The 23,510-nt window shown below is 40.6% G+C and overlaps 2 protein-coding genes across 2 annotated transcripts in view; both read left to right on the forward strand.

The window, feature by feature from the left end:
- Window positions 1-9,712: 9,712 nt before the first annotated feature.
- On the forward strand, window positions 9,713-18,325 carry tmigd1 (transmembrane and immunoglobulin domain containing 1). The gene is made up of 6 exons (XM_016997285.2): window positions 9,713-10,481; window positions 12,200-12,478; window positions 14,664-14,942; window positions 15,578-15,681; window positions 17,207-17,247; window positions 18,202-18,325. Exons 1-6 carry the CDS (start codon window positions 10,403-10,405, stop codon window positions 18,203-18,205), a joined length of 786 nt encoding a protein of 261 aa, XP_016852774.2. The 5' UTR covers window positions 9,713-10,402; the 3' UTR covers window positions 18,206-18,325.
- Window positions 18,326-21,171: 2,846 nt separating this feature from the next.
- The window catches only part of nsrp1 (nuclear speckle splicing regulatory protein 1), a 36,807-nt gene continuing 34,468 nt past the window's right edge, over window positions 21,172-23,510 (forward strand). The window contains exon 1 of the mRNA XM_062958897.1: window positions 21,172-21,230. Coding sequence (XP_062814967.1) covers window positions 21,187-21,230 — 44 coding nt within the window. The 5' untranslated portion in view covers window positions 21,172-21,186. The remainder of the gene's footprint in view (window positions 21,231-23,510) is intronic.

Consider the following 23,510-nt stretch of genomic DNA (forward strand, 5'->3'; position numbering starts at 1 on the left):
GAATGAGCGCCCGCTGTTAGCCTCAGCTTCTGCCAACCTAGCAGTTCGAAAACATGCCAAAGTGAGTAGATCAATAGGTACCTCTCCGGCAGGAAGGTAACGGCGCTCCATGCGATCATGCCGGCCACATGACCTGGAGATGTCTATGGACAACGCCGGCTCTTCAGCGTAGAAATAGAGATGAGCACTAACCCCCAGAGTCAGACACGACTGGACCTAATGTCAGGGGAAACCTTTACCTTTTTTAATAGTATTAACAACAACAATGATAATATCCATTTCTCAGTCACCCATATGGACAATTTTGGAGTTTTTCAATTTTCCAAGGTCCTGATGTATTGTCCTTTTCATCCTCGCAGTTGCAGAAACAGGACATTACGTGAGCTAAGATCACCCCACCTAGTTCTGATTCAAGCCTTGGGAAGCCTTAGCATTCCAGAGCAGTTTCTTGGGCCGAAAAAACCAGTTCCTCCCCGTGATTCAAAAATAACACATCCAGGAGTCTCCTTTTCTGGAGGCTTTGAAGCAGAGGCTGGGTGGACATCTGTCGGGAAGGCTTGAATGGTGTCCTCCTGCCCGGACTGAGTGGAACCGTGGGACCTCTTCCGAAGCTAGGATTCTCCTGTGATTCTAGGATTCTGGTCCAGCGTTTGTGGAATAATACAGTAGCCCTTTGGCCTCTCGCGACCCAGCCGTTGGAGCTGGAATGGGGCAGCCTTTGGACCCAACTAGGATGGGCTCCAGAATCAGATCAGAAAGGTTAACAACAGCTTGTGTGGGTTCATGGAGTCCGGTTGATGCTCTTTACCCTGATGGCACACTCCTCGAAGCGTAGAGTTGGAAGGGACCCCAAAGGCCATCCAGTCCAACCCCTGTTTGACTCTCTATCAAAGAGTCCTCGAGTTGGAAGGGACCTCCAAGGGCCATCCAATCCAACCCGTTTTATGTATGTGTCTATTCATCTGTCTCTCTAACATTGAATAGAGTTGGAAGAGACCTCCAAGGGCCATCCAGTCCACCCTTTCTGCCAGGAAAAGCACCATCCAGGCCCTCCTCACTGATGTACCAGAAAATAAAAGAAAATAAAAGAAAATGGGTTCCCTGGAACTACAAAGACAAGTATCCACTATTACAGTAATACAGAAATCATGAAACCTAAATTTGGTTCAATACATCAATATCAAAACAAATACAAAAGGCGTTGCTAAACAATCAAAGGACTGTTACATTCACAGTAAAAACAATAGTTTTCTCTTGAAGGATGAATTTACTCCTCTTCTCATAAACAATAAATGTTCTTCAGTTCTTTAATTGTTCCAAATACACAAATTGAGTCCGCATTGCTGTGGCGAAGTATGATGGTATGGGAAATAAAGTATTGAGGAATTGGTGGTAGTTAAGGTAAAGGGTAAAGGTTTTACCTTACATTAAGTCCATTATGAATGGGTTATATAGCTGCGTGGAAGGGCCTTGAGTCTACACTGCCATATAATCCAGTTCAAATCAGATAATCTGTATTTTATAGGCAGTGTGGAAGAGGCCTAAGTGAGGCCTAACTCTGCCTGTCTCCTGCTAAGAGACCAAGTGGGCAGAGCTTAGCCTTCTAACTGGCAGCAATTGGATAAAAGCAATTATTCCTCTCCCTCTAATTAGGACTTAATTTTTCTCTTCTTTTTGTTGTATGAACGTAGAGGCACGGATGAGGGGTTGTGCTGCCAAGTTTAGTGTTTCTGGGATGTGTAGTTTTGTTGTTTTGTCCTAGGCCGAAATTTCATTACCCTTTTCTATATATAGATTGTGTCTTTGTTGGAATTAATTCTTGTTTCCACAATTTTGCAAAGCACATTCTAGCTGCCGTAGCAAAAAAAAAAAAGTGAACAATTTATCTTTGTTGGGATCCTTAAAGAGCTGGAAGTCGAACATTCCTAGCAAATAGATTCCTGATTTCATTGGGAAGTCAATCTGCAATATTTTTTTACATTCACTATGAACCATTTTCCAGTATATCTCTGTTTTTTTCGCAAGTCCACCATAAATGATAATATGTCCCTTCTTGCTTTTGGCATTTCCAGCAGTTTTTATCTACATTTTTATACATTATCCCCAATTTTTTTGGGTGTAATATACCATTCTCACATAGCTCTTAACCGTCAGGGAGTGCCAGCCTTGTTAAAAGTCTGACCCAAGGACTGGCTGTTCCTTTTCTCTTGCCAAGCTTGGGTCACACCTGTTTGGCTTCGTCCTCGGCAAGATGGATCCACCGGGCGCAGAGCGGATTGAACCCGCTTCTGTTTACTTTTGCCTGCTCCGGGTTCAAGGAGCGTGACGGTTCCCTCGCCAAGGCGAACAACATGCATTTCAACAGGAAGGAACGTTAGGCAACGCAAATGCAACGCACACATATAGGATGGGCGACACCTGGCTTGAAAGGGATCTAGGAGTCCACAAGCGGAACTGGAGTCGAGAGTGTGATGCGGCAGCGAAAAAGGCCAATTCGATTCGAGGCTGCATCAATAGGAGTCTAGTGTCGAGACCAGGGGTCCCCAAACTAAGGCCTGGGGGCCACATGCGGCCCTCCAAGGTCATTTACCTGGCCCCCGCCCTCAGTTTTAGACTTAGGCTGAAATGACTTGAAGGCACACAACAACAAAAATCCTACTTAACTTGACTTATCTCATTGGCAAGAAGCAGGCTCACACTTCCCATTGAAATCCTGAAACCTCACAACCTCTGAGGATGCCTGCCATAGATGTGGGCGAAACGTCAGGAGAGAATGCTTCTGGAACATGGCCACACAGCCCGAAAGACATACAACAACCCTGTGATCCCGGCCATGAAAGCCTTCGACAACACATCGAAATCCTGAAAGATTTATTTATTTATTTATTTATTTATTTACATCACGTTTACCCCGCCTTTCTCTCCGAGGAGACTCAAAGCGGCTTACAGTAAACAGGCAAAAATTCAATGCCTAAAAACAATGTAAAAACAACAATTCATATAAAACAATCTACAAAACAACAGTTCATATAAAACAAGTGCCATTACAAAATAAAATTACATTATATAAAATTTTAAGAATGTCCAAGATTAAAATCCATTCATCCAGAATCCTCGATTCTTCGTACAGGTCATGTAAAGTCCATGTTCTTATTCATTAAAAGCTTGTGAGCACAGCCATGTCTTTAAGGCTTTCCCGAAGCCTAGGAGAGTTGGTATCTGCCATATGTTGCTAGGGAGGGTGTTCCACAGCCGAGGAGCCACCACCGAGAAGGCCCTGTCCCTCGTTCCCACCAGCCTTACCTGCGAGGCTGGTGGGACCGAGAGCAGGGCCTCCCCCGATGATCTAAGAGTTCTAGAAGGTTCATAGGGGGAAATACGTTCGGACAGGTAAGATGGGCCAGAACCATTTAGGGCTTTGTAGGTCAAAACCAGCACTTTGAATTGGGCTCGGTAGCATATCGGCAGCCAGTGGAGCTGGCTCAGCATGGGAGTAGTACGCTCCCTGTAAGCCGCTCCTGTTATTAGTCTGGCTGCCACCCGTTGTACTAGTTGGAGCTTCCGAGCCGTCTTCAAAGGCAGCCCCACGTAGAGCGCGTTGCAGTAGTCCAAACGAGCTGTAACCAGAGCGTGGACCACCGTGGCCAAGTCAGACCTCCCAAGGCGGAGTTGTGCAAAGGCTCCCCTGGCCACCGCCGAGACCTGGGGCTCCAGGCTCAGCGATGAGTCCAGGAGAAGAACCCCCAGACTGCGAACCTGTGTCTTCAAGGGGAGTGCGACCCCATCCAACACAGGTGTAACCCTATTCCCTGTTCAGCCCTGCGACTGACCAGGAGGACCTCTGTCTTGTCTGGATTCAGTTTCAATTTGTTCGCCCTCATCCAGTCCGACACAGCGGCCAGACACCGGTTCAGGACCTGAACAGCCTCCTGAGTGACAGGTGGGAAGGAGTGACAGAGCTGGACATCGTCTGCATACAGATGACACCTCACCCCGAAACTCCGGATGATCTCTCCCAGCGGCTTCATGTATATGTTAAACAACATGGGGGACAGTACTGAACCCTGCGGGACCCCACAAGTCAATGGTTGTGGGGCCGAGCAGGTGTCCCCCAATGACACCATCTGGGAACGACCCTCCAGGAAGGACCAGAGTCACTGAAGAACAGTACCCCCGAGACCCATCCCGGCAAGGCGCCCCAGAAGGATACCGTGATCGACAGTATCGAAGGCCGCTGAGAGGTCCAGCAGAACCAGCAGGGACACTCTACCCCTGTCCAGTTCCCGGCGCAGATCATCGACTAAGGCGACCAAGGCTGTCTCGGTACCATGTCCCGGCCTGAAGCCAGACTGCGCTGGATCCAGAAAATCAGTATCTACCAAGAGTTGTGCAGCCACCACACGTTCCACGACCTTGCCCAAAACATTTACAGTATGTTGGTTAAAACTGTTTTTATTTTTAAATATTGTATTGTTCTTTCATTTACGAATATTGTGCTATGGTAATAATATAATATATTGTGTATACATATAATATTGATAATAACTTATTTATTTATTTATTTATTACAGTATTTCTACCCCCGCCCTTCTCACCCAATAGGGGACTCAGGGTGGCTCATAATAATGATACAATATAATAATATTGTAAAATATAATACAGTAGAGTCTCACTAATCCAAGCCTCGCTTATCCAAGCCTCTGGATAATCCAAGCCATTTTTGTAGTCAATGTTTTCAATATATCGCGATATTTTGGTGCTAAATTCGTAAATACAGTAATTACATCATAACATTACTGCATATTGAACTATCTTTTCTGTCCAATTTGTTGTATAACAGGATGTTTTGGTGCTTAATTTGTAAAATCATAACCTAATTTGATGTTTAATAGGCTTTTCCTTAATGCCTCCTTATTATCCAAGTTATTCGCTTATCCAAGCTTCTGCCGGCCCGTTTAGCTTGGATAAGTGAGACTCTACTGTAATATAAATTGTATATTATATATTAAATGTACTGTAATATTACTAATAATATTACGGTATAGTGGTATAGTACAATATATTAATATATAATGCTAATATTGTACTATGCTAATAATATAATATATTGTATGTACATACAACTTGTATGTAGATACAATATATTCATATATTCATATATTCATAGTCTGGAAACTATGAATCCTCCTAAGGAGCTGCATAGGGAGCTGCGGATGGTTAGCTTGGAGAACAGAGGGCTGAGAGAAAATTTAAATATTGGGAAGGAGGTCCCATTGAGGAAGGGGCTCGCTTGTTTTCCGCTACTCCAGAGACACAATCTATTTATTTATTTATTTATTTATTTAATATATTTATATCCCGCCCTTCTCACCTCGAAGGGGACTCAGAGCGGCTTACAAATTAAATTTACATACAATATTCTATTATTAGCGTAGCACAATACTGGCAAAACATTACTATATTGTACTATAACAATATATTGTAAAAAAAAAAAATCAAAGCTAAAGTGTCCATATTTATATAAAAAATAAAAATAAATAAATCTGAACAAATGGCGATATAAAAATGCAAAAGTACTTGGCAAAGAAACACACCAAAAAGCAAAAGCAAAAAAAGCATTAGCACTGGCATTAAACACTAGGTTAGAAGCAGCTGATATTGGTAATGTTCTAACAAAGAACTGCCAAAAACTGTTAAAGTTAAACTAAACAATCATTGTTGTTCCAGTATAACAGTTGGAAATAATAATAATAATAATAATAATAATAATAATAATAATAATAATAATAATAATACAAATAGTCAGGATTTCCAAGCAGTATGTCATCATTTGGTTAACAGAGAGATATAGAAGAATAATATAACGTGCATTTATGATAAGTCTATATTTCATTAAGGCTAGTAATAAATCATGTTCTTACTCCTAGATTAATATATTTTTGCTTTTTAGTATATTAAGAATACTTTTTAATGTATTTCCTTAGATGGTAGAATATAAATGCCTGCATTTCAGGCAGAATTATCCTATGGTCTGTTGTATCACTTTTTTTTTATTTTAGGAATGTTCTTTTATTAAATAAAATAAAGCATAATAAATTATAATATGCAGGCAGTGAGTCAGAGCATTTCTACAAATATATATATTTATATTATATGTAATGTCACTAATAATATTACAATACATTGTAATATTATTAGTAACATCTATATATATAAAAGGGTAATGAAATTTTGGCCTAGGACAAAACAACAAAACTACACATCCCGGAAACACTAAACTTGGCAGCACAACCCCTCATCCATGCCTCTACGTTCATACAACAAAAAGAAAAGAAAAATAAAGTCCTAATTAGAGGGAGAGGAAGAATTGTTTTTATCCAATTGCTGTCAGTTAGAAGGCCAAGCTCCGCCCACTTGGTCTCCTAGCAACCCACTCAGCCCAGGGGACAGGCAGAGTTAGGCCTCACTTAGGCCTCTTCCACACTGCGTATAAAATACACATTATCTGATTTTAACTGGATTATATGGCAGTGTAGACTCATGCCCCTTCCACCCAGCTATATAACCCATTTATAATCTTGTATTATCTGCTTTGAACTGGATTATCTTGACTCCACACTGCCATATGATCCACTTCAGTGTGCAGTCGGAAACAACTGGACTTAATGTCAGGAGAAAACCTTTACCCTTTACCTTAACTACCACCAATTCCTCAATACTTTATTTCCCATATCACCATACTTCACCACAGCAATGTGTGGCCGGGCACAGCTAATTACATATAAAATATATATAATTAATATTATTATGTCATATTATTAGTATTATATCATATTACAATAATACAATGGAGTGATGGGTACAAAATACAGCGAAAGAGATCCTGCCTAAACATTAGGCGGGACTTTCTGACGGTCAGAGCTGTTTCGCAGTGAGATAGATTGCCTTGGAGTCTCAGTTATACATAGACCGAGTGGCCATCTGTCGGGAGGGGTTTGATGGCGTCTTTCTATACTACTGAATGGGGTTGGATTGGGTGGCCCTTGGGGGCTTGGGTTCCATTCCTCTTCCAAACGGAGACCACTTTCAAGAGGGCAATAACAAGGCCCCAAAACAGAAAGCCGGGCCTTTTTTTCTGCAGCTTCTCTCCTCGGAACAAAGGACAGGGTTGTCTCCACGCCCCAGCGCCATTCGCACACGTGACCGATACCGGGACAGGTGCTTTGGCCCCAGGCCAGACGTAGGCTGGTTAACTCCTCCCGAGCCATTTTGGAGATCTCTGCCTGTGTTTGCACTGCAAAAGGCCACTTGAACTGTCACGGCTCAATGCTAGGGAGACCTGGGAGCTGTAGGGAGAGAAGGGGAAAGGCCTTGTTGAACAACAACTCCCAGGATCTGAGAGCATTGAGACTTGGCCGTTCAAGGGGTGCCAAAGTGCATTGGGAACGTGCACTTAAAGTCTAAGAAAGGGAGGGAATTGATTCAGGCTCTGGCACTCTGCCCATGCTCAGGCGCAACCTTGCTATCACATTCTACTAGAGCCTCCTGGTGGTGCATCATGCGCATTTAGCGATGGGTTTTATCCATTCTACGATGAGACATTGCCTCCCTCTTGTGGCCACAGCCACATCTACTATACTCGAGTATATACAGTAATTCAATTTTCTACTCTATAGTATAGGTAAAGGTTTCTCCTGACGTTAAGTCCAGTCATGACCGACTCTGGGGTTTGGTGCTCATCTCCATTTCTAAGCCGAAGAGCCGGCGTTGTCCGTAGACACCTCCAAGGTCACGTGGCCATTGGCATGACTGCATGGAGCGCTGTTACCTTCCCGCCGGAGCAGTACCTATTGATCTACTCACACTCTGGGGGTTGGTGCTCATCTCCATTTCTAAGCCGAAGAGCCGGCGTTGTCCGTAGACATCTCCAAGGTCATGTGGCCAATGGCATGACTGCATGGAGCACCGTTACTTTCCCGCCGGAGCAGTACCTATTGATCTACTCACATTGGCATGTTTTCGAACTGCTAGGTTGGCAGGAGCTGGGGCTAACATAGGGAGCTCATTCCACTCCCGGGATTTGAACCTGGGACCTTTGGTCTGTAAGTTCAGCAGCTCAGCGCTTTAACACACTGTGCCACCAGGGGCCCGCTTTATAGTATTTTGAGATTTTGAGTTCCTGACTTTATAGTATAAGAACTCAAAATCTCCCCAAGATTGATTGACAATGCCTCCAAATGCCTTCTCCATTTGGTAGTAGATATGTATGTATGGAGAAACAACTGTATTTTCTTTTCCAAAGTATTCCTGACTTGCTCAGCTATCTAACTTGATTGCTAGACACCACCAAAGCCCTCCCGACAGATAGTCATCCAGTCTTGAAGCCATCTCTGATGAATGGTGACCGTAAAGTTCTGGGTAAAGTTCTGTAGGATCACCTCCATAGCTTTCAAGCTTTCAAGACTTTATTATGACTTGCTGGAGTAGAAAATTAAAATTTACATATCCGTATGATTTAAAGGAGAATTGGATGAAAATGCTATACAGGTGGCACAGAACACCCAAAAAATTAGGACTAATAAATAAAAGTATGAATACAAAATGCTGGAAATGTGGAAAGGAAGAGGGTACATACTTTCATATTTGGTGGAAGTGCAGAAAAGCAAAAGAATTTTGGTCAATAATTCATGAAAGTATACAAATGATTCTAGAAAAAAAAGATTCAATAAACTACCTGAAACATTCCTATTAGCCATTTCAAACTTCTCCCCGGGCTCAAATGAAGAAAAAAAAATAGTAACATGTTTAACAACAGCAGCCAGAATCACATATGGGAGATTCTGGAGACAAAAAGAAATACTCAGCAAAACTGACTGGCTAATTAAAATCTCAGAAATAAAAAAAATATGGATAGACTAACCTTTTTAATAGCTAACCAACAGGGAAAACCAAGAAAAGAGACAAGTTGAGAACTATATAAATAGGAAGGAGAAAAACAACAACAATATAAATAAATAAATAAATAGGAAAAAAGACCTTACTAAACAAGATATTAGACAGACCTACCTTCTAGATAAAAAGGAAATATATATATCTATATATATAAAAGGGTAATGAAATTTCGGCCTAGGACAAAACAACAAAACGACACATCCCAGAAACACTAAACTTGGCAGCACAACCCCTCATCCATGGCTCTATGTTCATACAACAAAAAGAAAAATAAAGTCCTAATTAGAGTGAGAGGAATAATTGTTTTTATCCAATTGCTGCCAGTTTGAAGGCTAAGCTCCGCCCACTTGGTCTCCTAGCAACCCACTCAGCCCAGGGGACAGGCAGAGTTAGGCCTCACTTAGGCCTCTTCCACACTGCCTATAAAATACAGATTATCTGATTTTAACTGGATTACAATATATGTCAGTGTAGACTCAAGGCCCTTCCACACAGCTATATAACCCATTTATAATCTTATATTATCTGCTTTGAACTGGATTATCTTGAGTCCACACTGCCATATAATCCACTTCAGTGTGCATTTTATAGAGGTGTGTAGAAGGGGCCTCATATAATCCAGATCTAAGCAGATAATATAAGATTATAAACATAATATGTAATAATTACTGTGATATAATAATACAGAACAATATAATCTCTAAAATCAGGACAGAAAATAAAGAACAACACTCTGAAAGCATAAGCCACAGCAACGCGTGGCCGGGCAAAGCTAGTATACATATATATGCATCAAAAACCAAAAAAGACTTTATTATGGTCCATGACCAGCACAGAGCACCTCCATAGCAAAGAATGTATAAATAATAATAAATTGTATTGTAATTATGACATTTAACCCTTCCAAAAAATCCACACCTATGAACGAATCCCACAGAAATGTTCCCATTTGGAGGAATTCGTCGGAATAAAGTCTTCCAAGACAGTTGGATGCCCTTCAGGTCAAAATCAATGCCCGATCTACCTTGTTCCTCATTGCCTCAATGAAGCCAATAAACCCGGGAATGGATCTCGGTTCCTTTCTTTTCAGTCTTTTCAGTGTTTACCCAGATCGTCCTTGAACCCGCCTCACTTGACTCACTCGGTCTTCAACAGGCAATAAAGGCATATAACTATAAAAGCCAGGTTGCCGTTCCCTTGGATGAGCATCCATTGGGCAGAGACCATTCCCAGGGTACGTAATATATTCACACATCAAGAAAGGAGGAGGATGCGGGGCCCGTATTTGGTTAATAAAGACCGCCGTCATTGAGGATCGGGGTGGGATACAGGGATTTGCCCGAGGCAGAAATCCAGGAAATTTGGAGTCCGAATCGTGGTGACTCGGGTGCAAATATTTCCAGCCTTTTGACTCTTTTGTGCCGCAGGTCCTGACCATAATACATTCGAAATGGCATCCAATGCGTTTTCAGGGATTCTTTACCGAACGCTGCTCTTCACCTCAATACTTTGGCCTTCTAGCATCGCAGGTAAGTTGTAGGTGAAAAGTATAGGATTGGTGTCTACCTAAGGGGATGGGGAGAGGTTACAATGATGGTAACCATTGTATTTTATTGCTTACTAGCTGTGCCCGGCCACGCGTTGCTGTGGCGAAGTCTGGTGGTATGGGAAATAAAGTATTGAGGAATTGGTGGTCATTAAGGTAAAGATAAAGGTTTCCCCTGACGTTAAATCCAGTCGTGTCTGACTCTGGGGGTTGGTGCTCATCTCCATTTCTAAGCTGAAGAGCCGGCGTTGTCCGTAGACACCTCCAAGGTCATGACTGCATGGAGCGTTGTTACCTTCCCGCCGGAGCGGTACCTATTCATCTACTCTCATTTGCATGTTTTTGAACTTCAGGGTTGGCAGAAGCTGGGGCTAACAGTGGGGGCTCTCTCCACTCCCCCAATTCAAACCTCCAGAAGTTCAATAGTTCAGCGCTTTAACACACTGCGACACCAGGGGATATTATTTCCTAAAGCTTGTGAATATACAATATTTCTGATTGTTGAATGCTGCAATTAGGCAAAATAATTAGCATGTAATGGCCTTGCAGCTTTAAAGCCTGGCTGCTTCCTCCCGGAATGTCCACTGGGCTGAGTGGGTTGCTAGGAGACTAACTGGCAGCAATTGGATAAAAACAATTATTCCTCTCCCTCTAATTAGGACTTTATTTTTGTTTTCTTTTTGTTGTATGAACGTAGAGGCATGGATGAGGGGTTGTGCTGCCAAGTTTAATGTTTCTGGGATGTGTCGTTTTGTTGTTTTGTCCTAGGCCGAAATTTCACTACCCTTTTATATATATAGACTAGCTTTGCCCGGCCACGCATTGCTGTGGCTTATGCTTTCAGAGTGTTGTTCTTTATTTACTGTCCTGATTTTAGAGATTGTATTGTTCTGTATTATTATATCACAGTAATTATTATTATATTTATAATCTTATATTATCTGCTTAAAACTGGATTATATGAGGCCCCTTGTACACCGCTGTATAAAATGCACACTGAAGTGGATTATATGGCAATGTGGACTCAAGATAATCCAGTTCAAAGCAGATAATATAAGATTATAAATAGGTTATATAGCTGTGTGGAAGGGCCTTGAGTCTACACTGCCATATAATCCAGTTAAAATCAGATAATCTGTATTTTATACACAGTGTGGAAGAGGCCTAAGTGAGGCCTAACTCTGCCTGTCTCCTGCTAAGAGACCAAGTGGGCAGAGCTTAGCCTTCTAACTGGCAGCAATTGGATAAAAGCAATTATTCCTCTCCCTCTAATTAGGACTTTATTTTTGTTTTCTTTTTGTTGTATGAACGTAGAGGCATGGATGAGGGGTTGTGCTGCCAAGTTTAGAGTTTCTGGGATGTGTTGTTTTGTCCTAGGCCGAAATTTCATTACCCTTTTATATATATAGATCTGTAATGTGCATAATTAGGACAGAGTTAACAACAAAACCACTGGGCCGAATCACAGCAAATTTGGCCACAATACTCCTTTCCAAGGAGCGACCTTGCAGGTTCTAAGCCTGTCTGCTTCATATCTAGGGGATTCCATTGTTAGCCAACTTGAATGCCACGAAGAAAACCCCACTTAGGACTACACCACAGCAACACGTGGCCGGGGACAGCTAGTTATTATATAAGAAGCTATGCAATAATAAACTGATAACTATGTGTTTTCCTCTCTGGGAAATGTCCCCTCACCAGGCCCAGAGCTGGCGATTAATGACATTGCCGCTGACCGCAAGGTCTCCACGATGCCCGGCCGGTCTCTGCCCCTCCACTGCTCAGTCCGAAACCACACTGAAGAGGAGGAACTGGTCTGGCTCCGGGAAGATGGGACCGTTGACCTGAAGGATGGGAACAGGATGACCGCCAGCAGCCTTTGTGTCTTCCCGGTCTCTGTGGAGGACAACGGCGTCTCCTTCACCTGCAGACTGGCCCGGGATAGCTCCGTCCAGGTCTCTGTCACCCTGGACGTCCTGTGTGAGTGAACAGCTTCTGGATCTTGGGTGGTTCTGGGTTTCGGTCTTCTATACACTGCAACATACCACTCTTGAGTGTTTGGTTTCCCCCAAAACTTCCTGATGGGATCCTAGAGTGAGAATGATGAAGGTGTATTGGGAAAATATAATGCTTGTATTGGAAACTATATATGTGCTGGTACGGCTGTACCAGAAGCTCTAACTTTATTTTCTTGCTGCTAATGTTTGCAGTCATAGGACAGGCCGCCTGTCAATCATCATTAAGTTTGCTTCTGCCCCTTGTTCAGGGCTCTGGGAGGGAAGGAGCCATTTTTAAGTCTGTCTCACTTAGGAAGCTAAGCTATAGGACATAGACCAGCTTATCCCGTAGAAAAGCTTCATATCTCAAGCGCATCCGGGGATATAGAACATCCGAGAAACCAGAAACAGAAATTCCAGGGGGAAAGTCTCAAAAGCTCTGGCTGAGAGCTCACAGCCTCTCAACCTCACAGCTCCTGAGAGAAACAGCCCTGAAGTTTCCAAAGAAACCTCAGAGAGGGAACAGCATCACAGATCCACAGAACCCCAGCTGAAACATCTGCAAGCCTTGGTTGGTAGGTCCACTCGATACCCAGACGCATTTGGAATCAGTAGTGGGTCCCACATCAGCTAAGCCCATATAATAGACAGCCTGGGAGAGGTTATAAGAAGGTTTTCACAGTTATCCAAAGCCAATTGCCTGTCCCCTGGGGACAAGACTGAAAGGGCCAAAAGTTTATTAAGGAAACTTTGAAGTGTTATTTGACTCCTTGAAGATTTACTATTTGTTCATCAATAAAGACTTTGTTATCTCATTAAAGACCCAAAGGACTATCCTTGTTCAGGAAAATTCTCAACAACCTCTCTTTTGAGGCGCCCTGGCTTTCCGCTGGGCATAAAGTATACGTCCTATACCAAGACAATAGTTACAGGCCCAGCGCGTGACAGAACAATATATTTAATGTAATCATATTAGAAATGGGAATAGAAAATATATATAATCACAAGCAGAATGTGTGCATATATTCTCCAAAATACCTTCTGCCTAGTCTCCTCATAGCAGAGACCAAAGTTCGCCCAAAGTGCCAGAGACATCTGTCAAGTGTCAACAAGAATAGATAAGCTCCATGCTAATGAAAAAAGACAAATTAAGGCTTTTGGGTTGTCAAAATATACTTAAAGTTACCTGGCGCCATGTAGGAGTGCTAATGACTCCCTAAAAGCTAAGATAGGGGAAATTCCTCAATTAATGGGACCCTAGGAAGCCTAGATAGGAATTCCTTAGATAAGATCTAATGGAGGGTCAGAGGTCTTGAAAGTAGCCTATATTTTAGGAAAATGCAAAAGTAGCTTTTAGTAAAGTGCAAAGTAAGACTTTAATTTAAGACACTAATTGGTGATGGATAATGCCTATATGACGTAGGTAGATGAAGGCAAAAATGGTATTAAAAGGCCTGTGTTTCTTTGTTCTGTACCTTCGCTTTCCTGATGACAGGAGAGGGTCCTTCCTATGCTTATTCTCTCTGGCCACTGAGAATAAACGACATTTTCTGCAGCAACCGGGACTCTCTTTGTCTCATTACCTCTGTCTTACCATTTCAAGAAGAGACCCCAAGGGCTATCCAGTCCATCCCCGTTCTGCTTGGCAGGAAGGCACCATTCAAGCCCTCACCATGTCATCACTCATGGTTGAGTCTGATTGTCTTCCAAGTGTAGAGTCTTGGTGTTGGGTCCACAAATTACTATAGAGACTTATTCTGGATCCACGTGGGTTTTGTCAGAGCGCGCGGTTTGGATAAACACACTGGCACCAATAACGAGGCTGAAGCCTGTTTGGCTATCTACAAAAGGTTTACTAACAAACGGAAAACTCTCAAGACGATATATACAGACAGAGTGCAGAGAGCAGAGAGCAAACAGATAACACAAGGAGCTATTTATAACCACCTCTGCTGTCTGATGCAATACACAGTTAACTCTTTACACACTTGCATAGTGGACAGCAGACAGTGCATGATGCAATCTCCAGCTCACATTGCATCACTATAACTCAATTACATTTAAACAACTCTATATACAATAATTCCCACTTCAACAGGTTTTCCTTTGCAGTGCAGTCATACATTTCCGAAGGGATATGGCTCATAGGATCTTTTGCTTCTCTGCAGTCCCCCCGATCCTAACGGGAGAAGACCCTCCTTTGGCTGAAGAAGAAGGAGACGTGACCCTGGACTGCTACGCAAAGGCCAACCCGCCAGCACAGATGAGCTGGATGAAAGACAACGTCACTCTGATGCTGGAGAATTCCCGCTACGAAATCTTCCACACCAGTGAGCTCTATCAGCTAAAAATCCTGGGTGTGAAGAAGTCCGATAGTGGGATATATGACTGTCTCGCCGAATCCTCCAACGGAACCGAATGGAGGAGTTTCCACCTTGTTGTCGGAGGTAAGAAGAACGTAAATTCATCATCAGGACAATTAGACAAATTAGATTCACTATTCCTACTGTATGGTACAAGTAACCGGTCTTAAAGCTGGATCTACACTGCCCTATATCCCAGGATCCGATCCCATATCATCTGCTTATCCCATTTAAATGGCAGTGTAGACTCATATAATCAAGTTCAATACAGATAATCTGGGATCGGATCCTGGGATATAGAGCAGGGTAAATCCAGTCTACACTGGAGCCCCGTGGCGAAGTGTGTTAAAGCGCTGAGCTCCTGAACTTGCAGACCGAAAGGTCCCAGGTTCAAATCCCGGGAGCAGAGTGAGCACCCGCTGTTAGCTCCAGCTTCTGCCAACCTAGCAGTTCGAAAACATGCCAATGTGAGTAGATCAATAGGTACCACTCCGGCGGGAAGGTAACAGTGCTCCATGAAGTTATGTCTATGGCCACATGACCTTGGAGGTGTCTACGGACAACGCCGGCTCTTCGGCTTAGAAATGGAGATGAGCACCAATTCCCAGAGTCGGATACGACTGGACTTAACGTCAGGGGAAACCTATACCTTTAAATACTGTAATAAAAATGTCTCAGTAATGTCCAGTGGCTAATTAAGACTTTTCTTCCCTCGACAGACAAAAGTGTCCCTTTCCCAACGGAGGCCGTCATTGCCGCCGCCGTTGTGGTTTTTCTCACAATCCTCTTCGCTGTTGTTGCACGACGGGAGAGGATTCTCAAGGTAAGAAGCATTTGGTGTCACTCCATTTGTTATCATAAGTAACAGCAGAGTCTTGTGCCACCCAAAAGACTAACAATTCTTCCTGGATCAGAGAGCTTAGCTAAAGAAGAAAGAGTATATTTTGTCAGAAATGTACCGGAAAATGATAGCTAGAATAGCCAATGGTGAAGGATGATGGGACTTACAGCCAGGAAACAACTGCATCACAGCACATTTCTCTATCCCAAGCCTATATTGTGTTTTCTGCTTAGGTGCAGAAAGGAAAACAATATTTGCCCCCTTCCCTTTCAAAAGAGGCTCAGGTTCGGGGTTTAAATGTCACCTTAAATCTATATATATAAAAGGGTAATGAAATTTCGGCCTAGGACAAAACAACAAAACTACAAATCCCAGAAACACTAAACTTGGCAGCACAACCCCTCATCCATGCCTCTACGTTCATACAACAAAAAGAAAAGAAAAATAAAGTCCTAATTAGAGGGAGAGGAATAATTGTTTTTAGCCAATTGCTGCAGGTTAGAAGGCTAAGCTCCGCCCACTTGGTCTCCTAGCAACCCACTCAGCCCAGGGGATAGGCAAATTTAGGCCTCATTTAGGCCTCTTCCACACTGCCTATAAAATACAGATTATCTGATTTTAACTGGATTATATGGCAGTGCAGACTCAAGGCTCTTCCACACAGCTATATAACCCATTTATAATCTTATATTATCTGCTTTGCACTGGATTATCTTGACTCCACACTGCCATATAATCCACTTCAGTGTGCATTTTATCCAGCTGTGTAGAAGGGGCCTCATATAATCCAGTTCTTAGCAGATAATATAAGATACTTTATTTCCCATACCACCATACTTCGACACAGCAACGCGTGGCCGGGCACAGCTAGTGGTATATAAAAATGTAATGTGTGTAATTCCCATGAAGTAAACAACAAAACCACTGGACCGAATTACACTAAATTTGGCCACAAAGGACATAGTCACCCAATTTATGTCTTTCAATCAAAAAACCCTAAAAAAATTAGTTCCAAATCACAGAAAATCCCCAAAACAAAAAATTACTAGCCGCACATGTGCAGAGGCCCCCCTGGGAAACTTGGCTTCAATGGCTGTTGCGCGCTGAGGGCGAGGCTTCCTTCCCTTTCCTCAGAGTCATTATTATTATTATAATAAACAAAGTCTACAATCTGGACAGTAAATAAAGAACAGCACTCTGAAAATAAGGGTATTCCAGACAGGAAACAACCAGGGCCAGCTAACACCTCCCAACAAAGGATTCCCCCAGGGAGGAAACAACCACACCTTGAAGCTGCAAGCCCATTCAGTGCAAATCAAGGTGACTGATTACAACATTCATACTTGCCTCCAAAAACAAAAACCTACTTAGGATACAGCTAGTATCCTAAATAAGATGTGCTACAAAAGCCGAAAGGTTTTACTAGTCGGTGACCTGCTTTGAATCCGATTGTTAAAAGAAAACGTTTCAACATGCCTGTGTTTTTCTCTCCCTTCTCTTTATATAGTGCGTCAGGAAACCAAGCGAATCTCCCAGCAACACGGCACTGTGAGTGGGTTTTTATGTTTTGTTATACAAACTTCATTGCCAATTTATAATTTGACGAACAACATTGAAGCAGAAAACCCTGAATCGTTGGCCAGTGTAACAAATACCATGCGATTTATGCAAAGGGCCTTTGCAATTCACATCCAGACAATTTGATTAAGACACATCCCTACATGTTTTTATTATTATTATTTATTGTTGACAGCCTTCAAATCATTTTGAGCTTATGGTGTAATGAAGTTTTGAATGTTTACTTTGGAGTATTTTCCACCGAATGAATGCAGGGCGATTCTATATACACACCGTGCTTCTGAATTTTCATATTTGAGATATTTGGATCAGAAAAGTAACTTATCCTACCCTGAAATTACTTATAAAGAGACAAAATGAATAATAGCCTAGCAACCAATGTTGACATCCTTAAAAACACCTTTCTGGGGTCCCTGTGTATTATATTATAATATTATAGTATTATTACTTTATATTATGTTATAATCTATCTATATATATAAAAGAGTGATGGCATCACGGCAGCGGACAAAACAACAAAAGTAAACACCCCACAACCTCGAAAATTGACAGCACAACCCCTCATCCATGCCTCTAGGTTGATACAACAAAAAGAAAAGAAAAATAAAGTCCTAATTAGAGGGAGAGGAATCATTGTTTTTATCCAATTGCTGCCAGTTAGAAGGCTAAGCTCTGTTCACTTGGTCCCCTAGCAACCCACTCAGCCCAGGGGACCCTTTATCTTAACTACCACCAATTCCTCAATACTTTATTTCCCATACTACCGACTTTGCCACAGCAACGCGTGGCCAGGCACAGCTAGTATTATTATATTATTATTGTATTATATTACTGTATATTCTAATATTCTTATATTATATTATATTATTATTTTAACACTGCTCCTATTCATCTTCGGTTTCCTTTTGTTGCCTTCTCTTCCAGTTGAAGGAGTTCTTATCTTGGAGTCACGGAAAAACTACAAATTGAAGACCTTCCTTGTATGGATCTCACAAGACCCTTCTTTGCTTGATTCTTAAAATACAACCATTATCTATTCTATCCCAAATGTCTGTTTTGCACCTGTATTTTCCATCTCATTCCCATGTCGATTGGGAAACCGAGGCTGAACAGAACTCAAATGTCCTCATTAATAATAATAATAATAATAATAATAATAATAATAATAATACATCACACAGTCCTAGACACTTGGGAAGTGTTCAACTTGTGATTTTGTGATATGAAATTCAGCATATCTATCTTGTTTGCTGTGTCATAATAAAATAATAATAATAATAATAATAATAATAATAATAATAATAATGGGAAGTGTCCGACTTGTGATTTTGTGATATAAAATCCAACATATACCTGTATATACTCGGGTATAAGCCGACCTGAATATAAGCCGAGGCACCTAATTTTACCACAAAAAAAAACTGGGAAAACATTGAAGCCGAGAGTGGTAAATTTCAGAAATAAAAATAGATACCAATAAAATTACATTAATCGAGGCATCAGTAGGTTCAGTGTTTTTGAATATTTACATCAAGCTCAAATTTAAGATAAGATTCTGATCAAATCATGATTCTCATCTTCTTCAATGTAAATGTGCTTTTGTATCCTTTTAATAATAATAGAGTAAAAAAATACATGTAATAATAATAAACAGAGTAAAATAATAAATGCAAAAATAATAATAACATCAGAGTGAAATAATAAATGTAATAATAATAATAATACGGCTATCAAACATCTAAGAAATCTCACAAAATTTCACATTTGATGTACATGGATGACCTGAAGCTGTATGGGAAAACGGAAACTGAAATCCAGTCTCTGACCAAATATAAGCCAACCAGGACTCTGACCCAAGTATAAGCCAAGGGGGGCTTTTTCAGTCTTAAAAAAAGGGCTGAAAAACTAGGCTTATATTCGAGTATATACAGTTTATCTCGTTTGCTGTGTCATACTATGTCTTTGTGTCAATAATAATAATAATAATAATAATAATAATAATAGAAGCAGGATATTCTTTTTTGGGTGACGCCTCCCAGCAAACCCCAAACCGAAAGGATCGTTGTGAGTAGAAGAATAATTAAAGTCTTGGCACTCAAGTTGTTTTGGTGCAAATGCCTCTGGGAACAAAGGCTGAGAAGGCTTTTGGTCCTCCCTGCTGGCACCAGGCATTTCCATTTTTAATCAGGCCTCGGGAAAATAAATGTTTACTAGAGCGATTTGCATGATTTGATTTCATCATTAAAACTATTGGCTAACCCGCAATAGTCTTTGGATCCTACTCAAACCAAACCAGGAGAGCGCTATTCCTTCTGACTTAAATGCTTACCGGCTGGTATTTAGTGGGAATGGGAGGGTGTTTTCCATCTTGGTTTTCAAGGCACGTTTTGGCATTAAATAGTTGCCAAAGTGGCCAAATTTAGCACCTCCCAGGCTCCCATAGCATTGTGCGGTTGCAAAGTTGCAGAGACTGTATGAGATGGTGGGAGTTGTAGTTTGGCAAGGCACCAACACTCCAGGAAGAGGGGGTATGAAAGGCCTTACAAAGCTCTAACTTTCAAGATTATTAGTATTAGTATTAGTATTATTTTAAACTGTCATGGCTCAAAGAAATATCAATTAATATTAGGTTAAATCTTAATGGCTTTTCCGTTTGTCGCCCTCCTGTGGACAGAAGAATATTGTACTTGCCTTTAGATTCCGATTCTTAGCCCTTTGCTGCCATCAAGTGGCCAAAATGGAGAACTGCGCCTCTATGTTATATTTTCCCCAATATTGCCTTGAGATTCTGATCTGTAATCCTTTGCTGCCATCGAGTGGCCAAGTCGGGAAGTGCAGCCTTGAGCAATAATATCAATATTACTATGTCCCATTGATATATCATTGAGCCATGGGACATTTAAATACGTAACAATAGGAATACTAATAATAATAATATCCTGGGAGTTAGGGTTTTGCAAAGTCTTTCGCCGCCTCTGCCCAAGAGTGCCGGTGCCTTGTCAAGGGGTTCCCATCCCCTTGATCTGGTCATGTAAGTGTGATTTATTGTTATAATTGTATTGTTTTACTTTGTTTAATAATGTGTATTATGTTGTTGTGTAATGTTTGTGTTTGATTTATGACTGTAAACCGCCCTGAGTCCCATCCGGGAGATAGGGCGGTATATAAATAAAGTTTTATTATTATTATTATTATTATTATTAGTAGTAGTAGTAAACTACAACTCCCATCATTCCATACAAACTCTGCAACAGCTCAATACCATTGGAGCCTAGAAGATTTAAACCCCCCTTGATTAGTTTTCCAAAAAGAATAAAATAATAATAAAATAATAATATTTATTTCTAGACTACCCTCTCTCCCCAGAGGATGCCTGCCATAGATATGGGGAAAATGTCAGGTACAAACTCTGCAACAGCTCAGTGCCATTGGAGCCTAGAAGATTTAAACCCCCCTTGCTTAGTTTTCCAATAAGAATAAAATAATAATAATAATAAAATAATAATAATAATAACACTTTATTTCTAGACTACCCTCTCTCCCCAGAGGATGCCTGCCATAGATATGGGGAAAATGTCAGGAGAGAATGCTTCTGGAACATGGCCATACAGTTCGGAAAAAGCACAACAACCCAGTTGGCCATGAAAGCCTTCGACAACAAACAATATTTCGCTAGGCCAGTTCCGTCCCCCAGAGGTTTGGTTTGCATTTTTTTATAGTTGTAGGAATAGCATCTGTTTGCATTTGCAGATTCTGCAGCAGTTTGATAGTTAGGATATTAGCAGAGTTTGTTGCTTGCAGCCTGCAAATGTATCATTTTGTTCTGGAGGCCGCCCCTTTTCCTGGGCATAGAAGGCTCCATTTTGAGAAGCCTATTCTGCCTTTTAGACCTAAGGAGAAACAACATAGATGTGCTTGTGTGGCCAAGCCAGGCCAACTCTGACAAGGCCATCGTAAGTACTGACCTGCCTTTAAAACCAGTGCCGAGCATAGATAGGGAAAGACCTGTTCTTTCTAATAGCTGTGGCATTTGGGCAGAGAACATCTTCGGATTTCTTTGCCACTGGAGGAAGCCCTACCAACTTCGCCTCAAAAACTAGTTTTGAGCTTAGATCAGGGGTCCCCAAACTAAGGCCCGGGGGCCGGATGCGGCCCTCCAAGGCCATTGACCTGGCCCCCGCTCTCAGTTTTAGACTTAGGCTCGCCCAAAGTCTGAAATGACTTGAAGGCACAACAACAACAATCCTACTTGATGATCTCATTGGCCAGAAGCAGGTCCACACTTCCCACTGAAATCCTGATAAGTTTACAGCATGTTGGTTAAAATTATTTTTATTTTTTTAAATATTGTACTGTTCTTTCATTTATCAATATTGTAAATGAAATATTGTAAATGAATGATATGGTAATAATATAATATATTGTGTATACCAGGGGTCCCCAAACTAAGGCCCGGGGGCCGGATGCGGCCCTCCGAGGTCATTTACCTGGCCCCCGCCCTCAGTTTTATAATATAATATATTGTATATACATATAATATTGATAATAATATTATAATGTAATACAATATAACACTAATAATAATACCATATAATAATATTAATTATATATTCTATATTACATATAATATTACTAATAATATTACAGTATTGTGGTATAGTTCAATATAGTAATATATAATGCTAATATTGTGCTATGCTAATACAGTAGAGTCTCACTTATCCAACACTCGCTTATCCAACGTTCTGGATTATCCAACGCATTTTTGTAGTCAGTGTTTTCAATACATCATGATATTTTGGTGCTAAATTCGTAAATACAGTAATTACTACATAGCATTACTGCGTATTGAACTACTTTTTCTGTCAAATTTGTTGTCTAACATGATGTTTTGGTGCTTCATTTGTAAAATCATAACCTAATTTGATGTTTAATAGGCTTTTCCTTAATCTCTCCTTATTATCCAACATATTCACTTATCCAACGTTCTGCCGGCCCGTTTACGTTGGATAAGTGAGACTCTACTGTACATATAATATTGATAATAATATTATAATGTAATACAATATAACACTAATAATAATACCATATAATAATATTAATTATATATTCTATATTACATATAATATTACTAATAATATTACAGTATTGTGGTATAGTTCAATATAGTAATATATAATGCTAATATTGTGCTATGCTAATAATATAATATATTGTATGTACATATAATTTGTAAGCCACTCTGAGTCCCCTTTGGGGTCAGAAGAGTGTGATACAAATGTAGTAAATAAATGTAGTAAATAATAAATAAATACATAAATAAATAAATTTTAGACTTAGGCTCACCCAAAGTCTGAAATGACTTGAAGGCACACAACAACAACAACAACAACAACAACAACCCTAATTAACTTGACTATCTCATTGGCCAGAAGCAGGAGCACACTTCCCATTGAAATCCTGATCAATGTATGTGGTTAAAATTGTTTTTATTTTTAAATATTGTATTGTTCTTTCATTGTTCTTGTTGTTGTTTTTGCACTACAAATAAGACATGTGTAGTGTGCATCGGAATTTGTTTTTATTTCTTTTTCAAATGATAATCCGGCCCCTCAACAGTCTGAAGGATTTAAGCCCTCGGCTTAAAAAGTTTGAGGACCCCTGGTGTATACATTCAATATTGATGATAATATTATAATGTAATACAATATAATATGTATTTATTTATTTATTACAGTATTTCTACCCCCGTCCTTCTCACCCAATAGGAGACTCAGGACGGCTGATAATAATAATACAATATAATAATATTTTACAATATAATAATATTAATTATATATTAAATGTAATATTACTAATAATATTACGGTATAATGGTATAGTACAATACAGTAATATATAATGCTAATATTGTGCTATGCTAATAATATAATATATTGTATGTACAATATATTATTAGCATAGCACAATATGCTATGTGGGGTATAAATGTAGTAAATAAATAAATAAGTAATTGTTGCTGGGTTTTGTTTTTTGTTTTTTTTGCACTACAAATAAGACGTGTACAGTGAGCATAGGAATTTGTTCATTTTTTTTTTCAAATGATAATTCGGCCCCTCAACAATTTGAGGGAGCATGAATCGGCCCTCCACTTAAAAAGTTTGAGGACCCCCGGCTTAGATAGTTATAGACCTTTTTGATAGCAGATCAAGGCTAGGGGGAAGAGGATCTCA

The sequence above is a fragment of the Anolis carolinensis genome, unplaced genomic scaffold (genome assembly GCF_035594765.1).
Source record: "Anolis carolinensis isolate JA03-04 unplaced genomic scaffold, rAnoCar3.1.pri scaffold_7, whole genome shotgun sequence".
NCBI lineage: Eukaryota > Metazoa > Chordata > Lepidosauria > Squamata > Dactyloidae > Anolis > Anolis carolinensis.